This window comes from Galeopterus variegatus, unplaced genomic scaffold (assembly GCF_000696425.1).
Source record: "Galeopterus variegatus unplaced genomic scaffold, G_variegatus-3.0.2 Scaffold807, whole genome shotgun sequence".
Lineage (NCBI taxonomy): Eukaryota > Metazoa > Chordata > Mammalia > Dermoptera > Cynocephalidae > Galeopterus > Galeopterus variegatus.
The window spans coordinates 82,887-93,926 of record NW_007726918.1 but is presented as its reverse complement, the minus strand read 5'-3'; the positions used below and the strand labels follow the sequence as shown (position 1 = coordinate 93,926).

Sequence of the window (11,040 nt, the reverse complement as noted above, 5' to 3'; positions counted from 1 at the left end):
TCCCCCCCCCTTTTTTTTTTTTTTTTTTTTTTTAACTCAAAGCTTCAGGCAGTATGTGTGTACTTCCCACCATTCCCTTTTGTATTTCTAGAACCTACTTTTAGGGGCCGGCCCGTGGCTCACTCGGGAGAGTGTGGTGCTGTTAACAAGGTTTGGATCCCTATATAGGGATGGCCGGTTGGCTCACTTGACGAGCCTGGTGCTGACAACACCAAGTCAAGGATTAAGATCCCCTTACCGGTCATCTTTAAAAAAAAAAAAAAAAAACCTACTTTTATTTATGTAACCTGTCAGGCCCCTATAGGGTTGTGAGGTGTCCTCCCTTGTGACCCACCTCCCGCCAGCAGGCTCCATCTACCTGCAAGAACTTGTCAAAGCGGACAAAGGACCCCTTTAGCTCCTGCTTCTTCTGTTCCAGCTGTTCCCAGCGCTGTTTCAAGGCTGCCAGCGTGGTCTGGTACACCTGCGGGTGAGGAGTGGGCTGTCTATGTGTGTTTGGGGACTCAAATCATCCAATGATTTCAGTCTCACACCTAACCCCGTCCATCTATCGTCCCTGATCTTTTTTTTTTTTTTTTTTCGTGTCCGGCAACGGGATCGCAACCCTCGGTGTTGCCCCCACACCTCGCTCAGCCAGTGAGCGGGAACCGGTCTGTATGTGGGATCCGAACCCTCGGAGGGGGCGCCACCACACTCCCAAGCGGCGCACTGTAGCAGTGCGCCACCGGCCCGGCCCCCGTCCCTGATCTTGTGGCTGCTCTCCTGCCCAAATCCACCCGTGGCTCTCATCACTGCTCATGAAGCCCAAATGCTCTCTGTAGCCCCTGAATGCCATTGTCCCTGCCCTTCCTTCAGATCCCATCTTACCCTCTCTCCTCTGACACTGTCTTCCAGTCACTTGACCACCTGTGTTCTGTCCTTGCCTTCCAGTTTTTGCATATGATGTTCCTCTGCTTGATTTTTCCTACTCATCCCCTTTACTGGATAAGCTGACTTGCCCTTCAGCAATCCCTAAGACATCACTTCCTCCAGGAAGCCCTCCTTGACCACTCCCATGCAGAAGTAAGGGCTTCCTTTGGGGTCCCTCAACTTCTCCCTTCTACCACCACCCCCCACCCTCTGCCCCAGCAGTCAACACCTGCACTTGTCTGTTTTCCTCTCTAGACTGTGAGCCCCATGAGGTAGGGACCCCATGGTGAGACCTCATATCCCAGTGCAGTGCCCAGAACATAGTAGGTGCTCAATGCACACAAATTTATTTGCACCAACAACTGGTCTCACTTGATCCCCATTTGACAGATGAGGAAATCAAGACTCAGAGTGGTGAAATGACTTGTCTCAGACCTTGTAATTGATAAGTTGTTTCCACCACTTCTCATCCATCCCCCTACTCACCACCTTTGTCTTTCTGGCAGCTGGGGCTCACCTCCTTCTGGGCCCTCAGGGCCCGGTCTGCATCCACCAGCTCTTGCCTCTTCTCCAGGAGACGCAGCACTGGTGGGAAGTGTTCTCCTTTCTGCTCTGGTATCTTCCTGAAGGGGCTCAAAGAGGAGGTGAGGGTGAAGGAAGTAAGAATCAGGAGTCCCAAACTCCCCACAGTGCCTGGAATGTCCTCATTAGCCACCTACTGGCTGTTGAATTCTTCATCCATTCAACAAATTGTACTGAGTGCCTACTCTGTGCCAGGTACTAGAACAAGACAGACAAAAACCCCTGCCCTTCACAAGCTGGCATTTTGCTGGGGGCACAGAAAACCAACCTAATAAATAATAATAAATCATGCTAGGACATGGTGGGCTCTAAGATGAAAAATTAAGCAGACCAAAGAAATCTTTCAATAGTCAGAAAGTCTCTCTGAGGAGGTGACATGTGAGCAGAGACCTGGAAGAGAAAAGGAAGCAGGCCATATGGATATCTGCAGGGAACAGAGTCTAGGCCAAGGGAGCAGCCAATGCCAAGGCCCCAAGGGAAGGACCTTGGTGTGCTGGAGCAGCCAGTGTGGCTGGAGAGGAGGAGGGAGGAGGAGAGATATGGGAATTGAGAGCAGAGAGGTACTGAGGGTCTGACTGCCATGGGCCATGACTTGGCCTTGACTCTGAGTGAGGTGGGAGCCATGGGACAGTTTTGAGCAGAGGGGAGATCCCTCTGGCTGATGTGAGAAGCAAGGAATATAAGGGGGGGGGGGGGGCAACTGCCAGAGACTCATGATGGAGCTATGGGGTATTCCAGAGAGAATGTGGTTCTGATCAGGGTGTAGTGGTGGGGAGGTGAGGAGGGGCCGTTCTGGATGCAATTTGAGACTAGAGCTGATAGAGTGGTGAGGGGGTGAGAAAGGAGTCAAAGGCGACCCCTGCAGCTGGTGGAGCTGGTGAGCAGGTGGGGTGGTGGAGACCAGCTCCCCACAATGGCCAAACTGAGACTGAAACACCTGTTAGACCTCCACAAGGAGGCAGGTGGGTATCGAAGACTGGCTTTCAGGGAAGAAGAAGGGATGGACTAACTTTTCACTTGGCAAGTCTTTTCCAGCTCTGGTCCAGGGGAACCTCCTCCCTATTTTACAGATGTTGAAACTGAGTTTGAGACTGTGGTTACACTGCCGAATACAAAGCAGGCACAGAACAAGCTTCCTCCACTCTACAAATACCCTGTAGCCCCATCACAGGTCTCCCCTGTAGCCCCCCCATGTCCTTGCTCCCCACATAAGCCAGAGGGATCCCTACTCTGCTCAAAACCTCCCATGGCTTCCACCTCATTTAGAGTCAAGGCCAAAGTCTTCCCTCTCTCTCTCTTTCTCTCTTTCTCTTCTTTTCTTTCTTGTTTGTTTTTTTGGCAGCTGACTGGTATGGGGGTTCTGAACCCTTGACCTTGGTGTTATAACACCGAGCTAATGCGTCAGCTCACTCTTTCTTAAAATTCAGATTGCAGGGAAAAGGGGCCAAGAATCCATAGAATAATTCCTTTCCATCAAGGGTCCAATGACCGAATCTCAGCTGGATGTCAGCTGGGGTGGGGATAAGGAACAGGTAAGAGACCTGGACAATTGGCTCGACTCTGCCCTAACTAGCCCTGAGACCTTAGGGAAGACAACGTTTCTCTCTGAGCCTGTTTCTTCCTCTGTGAAGGGGGGGCAGTAATCCCCCACTGTGAACTGCCCAAAGACGGTGGGACCCAGGGGGTGGGGCAGAAAAGATGGGCCATCCACCCACTCCAGCCTCCTTCCAGCCCTCCCTGTGTCTACCCACTACTCACGAAGGCAGCTTCTCCTGCAAATCCAGTCGAAAATATTCTTCCCAGGGCACCGCCATTCTTCTGGCATTTGCCTGAACTTTATTCCCACCGGCTGGAGTTTTGCACAAGCCTGGGGGGGTTCGGGGGATCCTGATGGAGGGTGCTGCGGCCGCGTGCACAGTACTCCCAGAAGGCAGCCACCGAGCAGGTCCTGGTTGCTCAGGTAACCAGCAACACAACATTTCCTTGCCTGGCCAAGCACAGCCTGGGAAATCCGCTCTCAGAGGGAGAGGGAGGAGACTGAGGGGAGCGAAGCAACCTCTGCCTCTCCCAGAGAGCCTTTACCTCCCCATCTACATTGATGTGCAGTGGAGAGGACATTGGTCCCTTGGCCAACAGTTTGCTTCTCTTGGAGCCCCACGTCTGGCCAAGCCTCTTCCTGACTGGGTGAGAGTGGGCCTCACTAACGTGGCTGTGTGTTCAGTCAGCAGCTCAAAAGGATAATCATTGGTCACCCACTGTTTTCCAGGCGCTGAACAGAGTCATTCACTCCAGGGAAAGGTACTGAGGGCCTACTATGTTTCAGCTCTTTGCTGTGCTGGTGATGGGGCAACCCTGGCCACGTCTCATGGAGCCCTCAGCCTGATTAAGGAAAGAAAGAGAGACCATCAGTACCACCTGGTGGAGACAAGCTTGGAAGAGACTGACGGTCTGGACTTGGAGGATGAGGGTAAGGGAAGAGCTGAGATAGTTTGAGCAATTACTGTGAGTCAAACACTCTGCTCAGCACTCTACCTATAGACAGTATCTAATTTAATCCTTAAGACAGCCCTGTGGGGTACTAGGGAAAAGAACCCAGAGTGATATAAAAAATACGCATGGGTCCCCCATCTGGAAGTAATAAACATGAGCATCTGTCCTCTTTGTTTCAGATGATTTCATTTTCTATTTTTTTTTTTATTAAAAAATTTGTTAAGGGCCAGCCCGTGGCTCATTGAGAGAGTGTGGTGCTGATAACACCAAGGCCACAGGTTTGCATCCCTATATAGGGATGGCCGGTTAGCTCACTGGGTGAACGTGGTGCTGACAACACCAAGTCAAGGGTTCAGATCCCCTTACTGGTCATCTTTAAAAAAAAAAAAATTTTTTTTTAAACTTTTTTTTGGAGGGGGGCAGCTGGCCGGTACAGGGATCCAAAATCTTGACCTTGGTGTTATCAGCACCACGCTCTAACCAACTGAGTTACCAGCCAGCGCCTCTTTCTATTTTAAATAATTTATTTTTCCATTCAAAAAAATATATCTCCCAGTTGATATATATCTAGATGTTCTAGGCAGTTCTCTGTCAGATATTTTCTCCCAGTTGATATATATCTAGATGTTCTAGGCAGTTCTCTGTCAGATATTTTCTCCCAGTTGATATATATCTAGATGTTCTAGGCAGTTCTCTGTCAGATATTTTCTCCCAGTTGATATATATCTAGATGTTCTAGGCAGTTCTCTGTCAGATATTTTCTCCCAGTTGATATATATCTAGATGTTCTAGGCAGTTCTCTGTCAGATATTTTCTCCCAGTTGATATATATCTAGATGTTCTAGGCAGTTCTCTGTCAGATATTTTCTCCCAGTCTGGAGTTTGTCTTTCATCCTTTTCATGTGGTCTTTTGGAAAGCAAACTTTAAAATTTTGATGAGGTCAAATTTTCTGCCTTTTCCTTGTATGGATTGTGCTTTTCGTGTTCAGTGTAAAGTGGAGTTTGAACTCCGGCCATCTGGATGTGGAGTCCACCCTCTTAACCATGACACTCCAGATATGGTTGAGCCCTTCTTGGATCTTTCCCTCCTCAGTCCCATTCCCCTTTCTTCCCTCCTCAGAGGGTGTCATCATTTGAAGTTGGTAGGCATCCTTCCCCTCCTAATTTCTATTATTGTTTTTGGTGGCTGGCTGGTATGGGCATCTGAACTCTTGACCTTGGTGTTACAATGCTGCTCTCTAACCAACTAACTGGCCAGCCCTTACTTTCTATTCTTTTAGAGATGGCTTTTGCAAATATTTATTGAGCACCCGTTATGTACCAGGCACTGTGCTAGATGCTGGGGATACAGCAGTAGACAAAGCAAAAACCTGTCCTCGTGGTACTTATAGGCCAATGGGGAGGTCAGATGAATCAAAAAACCCTGAAAATATGTCATTATGCTGTGATGAGGGTTAGGAGGAGAGGTCTAGAGAGCAAGGACGGGGTGAGGGAGAAGGAAGTGACATGTGAAGTCAGACTTGAAGGATGAGTAGAGGAGGCTGAGTAGAGAAGAGTGTTCCAAGTAGAGGGAACAGCATGTGCAAAGGCCCTGAGGCAGGAGGGTGTGTATCCTCCTAGAAGAGAACAAAGGTCTGTAGGTTTGTGTGCAGAATTCAAGAATGCTGGGATATATCTGTACTGGATAGGGCCAAGGAGAGGCCAGATCTCTGCTACAAGTGACAGAAGAGGAAACAGGCACTGGGAATTAACTGACTCCTCTGAGGACACATGACTGAGAAGTGATGGGGACTGGTGTTTGTTTATATAGAGATAACTCAACCCATCTCTGTCCTGAAACTGCTCATGGCTTAGAGGAGGGAAGGTCCCTACATAAACAACTTGTCTTCAGAAGGCTGCTGCTACGGCTTTAGCTCTGCAGCCAGCCAATCCACCCTGGCCTCAGCCAGGGATGCTGCTCCCAAGTCTTCTTGGGACTCCCCTGCCATGCTGTGAGACAGGGTCCCAGCTCCCCTCCCCCCTCTTCCCACAGCTCAGCCTCCTGCCTGTCTCTGTCCCCACCTCCTGGGCGATGGGATGGGTGGGGCTGCTCAATGACAGCAGGACACAACTTCTCAGCTGCCCCCTCCCCCAGTGTCATGCTTCATGGCTTCCCCCTTCCTACTTCTCCATTCCAAGGCTGGGGTGGGGGGGGCACTTTGGGGAGTTGGGTGAGGAAGAAGGAAGCTGGTTGCCAACTGAGACACCTTGTTTTCAGGACCTGGGAGGAGGGGACTTACTGGGCCCTGCTTCCTGGCAGCCAGCCCGTAGGAGGGCGTTTGGGAAATCCTGCCCACTCCTCCCACCGCTGCCTCCTGTCCCACATGGCTCTCTGCCCAGAATCATGCCTAGGCACTCACAAATGGGGCTTTGTGTTCTGGAGACAAAGAACACGCTCCTCACCCCCAACCTGGGCCAGGGCCCTTGTCTGCCTTGCCTGGGTCGTGGCCCTAGAAGGGATGGTGCCAGTTCTCAGGAGGGGAAACTGAGGCCTAGAGACAGACAGGTCTACCTTCTGGGTTTGGGGGTGGAGGTGAATTGGCAGGTGGTAAATTGGCAATGATTAAGCGACCATCCTAGGCACAGTGGAGAGAGAGAAAGTAAAAAATAATATGACTATTATCACAGCGAGAGAGGCCAATTCCAGCCCTTGAGGGGAACTGAATTCTATTTAATCCGGCAAGTGTGTTTTGAGTCTTTCTCATGTGCCAAGCGGTGTGGGAGGCGGGGAATGAATCAGACATTGTCCCTGACATTTAGAAGATAAGACAATCATGCAAATCACCACAAAACAAAAGAAGAGAGACCAAGGTCACACAGTGGTGCCAAGGGGGCAGGGGGAGGGGGTCGCTGCCTTCACACCCCTCTGTGAGGGCTTCCTAGAGGCAGTGAGCAGAGCTATGAATAAAGGACAGTGGTTCTTTTAGAAACTGGGAGAAGCACCAATTATTTTTCTATTATAAAAGAAACACATGCCATTATGCCTTCCAGCTCTGGCTCTACCTCCCATCCCTGCTTTATCAACTTCACATGTCTTCCTGCTCTCTGAGAGTGTATTATTTAGCTGTGTGTCAATTTTGTCTGTTTTCCAAGCAAAGCAGGGCTGTCTTATACCTCACTGTATCCCTATTGCCTAGTACGTAGTAGGTGCTCAACACACATTTGACAAATAATAAAATAATATTATACATATATATGTATACTATTTTATGACATCAGGATCATACTGTATATATGGTTGTATGTACTGTTTCTTCCCCCCACAACTTATTTTTTTTAGTATTTTCCTGTCATTAAATATTCTTTAAGAGCATCCTTTTTGACAGCCATATAGTACTCCATTCTATTGATATTACATTGACATCTGTACTTTATTTCACCCTATTCCTCGTAATCTTTATTCAATTGTGTCTGGAGGACCTAAACAAGTAAATAGGTGGAAAAGCGAATGTAATGGCTTTCCTGATGTAAGGAACTGATCAGGGAAAGGCAGTGTGGCGGTAGGGTGGGGGATATGCGAAAAGTCTTAAGGGTGTTGAGTTCAGGAGCAGTGTCTAGAGGGCGATGTGGCCAGGGAATCCTGTGCCCGCTCAGTGGTGTGTTGGTAAAATTCAAAAAAAAAAGTTATACTGGTCACTAAGTTCCATGGTGTAAATTCCCCTACCATGGTCAATTTCAAGTTTTCAAAGTGGTGTTACTGAACATGGGGTTGCAAAGTCACGTGCATAGCTGGCTCTTATGAGCAGTTGAGAGCAGCTTCCAGCGCTCCCTCCTGGTGCCCAGGCCTGATCCCAACTCTGGGATAAGGAGCCCTCTCTATTCTGTGTATGTGAGCCTTCCCTGGCCCCAGGTCCAGCATCTCACATGAAGGAGAAACTTAGCCAGTCCTGGGAAGTGGGGCCCACTGGGGTGGCAGGAGCCCTGATCTTGGGATCTCTCTATCAGATTTCTCAGCCAGGGCAAAAATCCCCAGATTCCCCCAACTCAGCAGTCCAGAACTGCACTGGCCACTGAAGTGTGGTGCTCCATCCATCCCTGGAATTCAGGGCTGGGCCTGGCATTCCACCCTGGCGATGTCCTCAGGACCCAGTGCTCAAAGTGAAGGTACCAAGTGGGGCTCAGTATCAGGCACAAGGGTGGGATCAGGATGTCCCGTGATGGCCATGATGCTAAATGAACACTTGATGTATGCCCGGCTGTGCTAAATATCTGGCACTTATTTTTTTCCAGCTTCCCACACATTTTATGAGGTGGGTGTAATTATTATCCCTAGTTTACAGATGAGGAAACTGAGGCACTGAGAGAGTAACTCACTTGCCTGAGAGCACCCAGCTAAAAAGTGTAGGTACCACAATTCAGTCCCTGGTCAGCCTGATTCTAAAACCTCTGCTCCTAAACCCTGAGCTCAGCATTTCCTTCCACTTAAGGCTTTGTGAAGCACCTGCTGTGTGCACCCCATAGATGCACAGCTATGCAGGAACTTGGCAAGAAGATGATCATGCGTTTGCCTTTAAGGAGCTTGGTGGGAGGTGGGGGGGTACTGGCCTTGTAATACCAACATCAAGGATTCAGGGTTCCCATACTGGCCAGCCACCAAAAAACAAACCCAAAAAAGCTTAAGGAGCTTAGGGGGAGGGAGCTGACCATTTCTTGAGCACCTACTATGTGCTAGGTGCCTTACACTGCCCTTGTGATTAATTCTCATAACTGCCCCATGAGAACAATGAGCCTCCCTCCCCTAGCTAGTCAACACCCCCTTTCTGGGCCACTTTTCCCCCTTTAGTCCCTTGACAGGGGCTGCCCTAGGAGACCTCCAACTCCCTGCCAGTCTCAGCTCATAGCTTCTCAGAACAACAGGAAGTGGCCAGGCCATGCAGAAAGTTTGGGTAGTGTGGCCACTGCCCCAGGCAAATTATGGGGTCAGACGCCGGATATTAGACAGGTGACAGAGTTGGTTCCCTGGAGACCTGGCTGGCAGTCTATAGCCTTGCTAATTTTCCCTGGGGGCCTGGGAGGGGTGTTGGGGAATGTGACTTCCTGCTTAGCTCCGGAAGATGGGCCAAGATGGCTGGGTGGCAGTTTGGCTGGCATCCCACAAGGCCTCAGGACTAGGCCCGTCAGGTTCCATCAGGGGTCCCCGGGTTGGGGGACATGGCCCGTTCTGAGGTCTCTGCAGCCTTCCAGGAGAAAAAGTTTAAGCCAGATGCTCCCACCCAGCTGTGTGTGTGTCGGGGGTGTGTGTGGGGGGGTAGTGACACAGGACACCTGTCTTGAAGCTGCAGTCATATAGCCAGTACCATTTCCTCCTAGATTATACATTTACTTTGGGGAAGATCCGGGGTGAGTGATAAAAATCACAGCCCGAGTCGGGGAGGGGGCTTTAACTATTCCTTTACTACCACTGTTCTGGATCCAACCCTGAATTACCCCTCATCCCCTGCGGAGAATGTAGCAATACTTCTAAGCCTTGCAGCCCATTCTACTAGTCCCATTTCCCAGATTAGGTAGCTGAGGCCCAGTGTCTGGGGACTGGAGGACTCACCAGGCCAGCTAGGGAGAGAATTACAAAGCTCTCAATCCTTCACCAGCCTGGCTAGGGTGCTGGGTGGGGAGTCAAGGAGGGAGATTGAGAAGCAGACCTTGCTCCTGCAGCTGGGCAGGGTGCTGCCGGTCCTGCCGGTCTGGGTGTAGGCTCCTGTACTCCTTCTGCAGGGGCCTTTCCATTGGTGCCCAGCCCTGAATGGACCAGAGTGGGGCAGGCTGGGCACTAGCCCTTCCAACAGCTCTTAGGCAGGTAACAACAAACTCACAGGGAGAAATAAGTGTGTGAGAGCGTCTGCCCTGGGACAGGCTCTTTCGGTCACATTATCTGATCTAAAACTTAAAATGTGTACAAACCTGGAGCTGTGGGAGCAGAGAAAAAGAAGAAAATCTCTGCCTGAGGTGGAAGGACATCCTGGAAAATTCCCAGAAGAGGTGACATTTGAGCCATGCCTTGAGGAACAATAATAAAAATCAAACACTTTCTGAAAGCTTATTAGGTGCCTTTCATTGTTCTGAGAGTTTTTTCTGCATTATCTCATTTAATTCAAAGTCCTGTGATTGAGAAACCATGTCATCCCCATTGGACAGATAAGAAAACCAAACCAAGGCACATAGAGGTTAAGTGACTTGTCCCAACCCACACAACTACCAAATGGCAGAGCCAGGATGAAAGTCCACGAAGGCAAACCAGTTCCACACTGTCAGACTTCAGCTAAGCTATTTAACCCCTCTGAACCTCAGTTTCTTTACCCATGAAGTGGAGATAATAGTACAATAGTGCATGGGACACAGAGTTATGGTGAAGACGCAAATGAGATAATCCCTGCAAAACGTTTAGAACAGTGCCTGGCGTACAGTAAGTGTTCAAACAATTGCAGACGACTTTTATCATCTCTGTCGTGGTTCTCTTCAAGCCTACCCCTCCCCCTCCGGCCGCAATTTCCTCCCCCGCAGTGCCAGCCCGTGACGTTAGAACAGCCGCTCTCCCACAGTCTGGGTTTAATTGGAAACTAAAAGGAGATGGAAGGAGATGTTCGAGGCCCCTCCCTTGACTCTGAGCGGACCCCCAGGGAATGTGCGACTCCCTCTAGCGACGCCTCCCGCCGACCGAGGATACTGCTCCTGGACAGGCGCCGAGGTCGGACCGAGGAGGCGGTGCCTGGATGGTAGGCAGGGGAGGGCCGGGGAGGTGTGAATGCGTTGGATGTGGGGCAGGCAGGGGACACACTGTGTCTTTTGAGCCCAGCGCCAACTAACCAGGAGCTAGCGGCCACGCCCATCAGGACCATCATGGCCCCTCCCCACCTGGCGGTGCCAGCCTCTGCGCGCCCTGGTCTCCACGGCCGGGGCGCTCTGGCGCGTAAGACTGGGGTGCCGGCAGGGGGCGCGAGAGGGGGTCCGGGGATGGGCGGGGGACCCCGCGGGAGGCGGGATTGGAGGGGAGGGCCTTGGGCCGCCGCCTCCCGCCCCCTGCCC

General features: G+C 50.6%; 1 protein-coding gene across 1 annotated transcript in view; it reads right to left on the bottom strand.

Moving 5' to 3' along the window:
* Nucleotides 1–3,305, bottom strand: part of CCDC42B (coiled-coil domain containing 42B) — an 8,109-nt gene extending 4,804 nt beyond the window's left edge. The window contains exons 1-3 of the mRNA XM_008572590.1: nucleotides 3,250–3,305; nucleotides 1,427–1,532; nucleotides 335–463 (exon numbers count right to left, since the gene is read on the bottom strand). Of these exons, the coding sequence (XP_008570812.1) occupies nucleotides 335–463; nucleotides 1,427–1,532; nucleotides 3,250–3,305 (291 nt within the window). The remainder of the gene's footprint in view (nucleotides 1–334; nucleotides 464–1,426; nucleotides 1,533–3,249) is intronic.
* Between the last annotated feature and the right edge of the window lie 7,735 nt (nucleotides 3,306–11,040).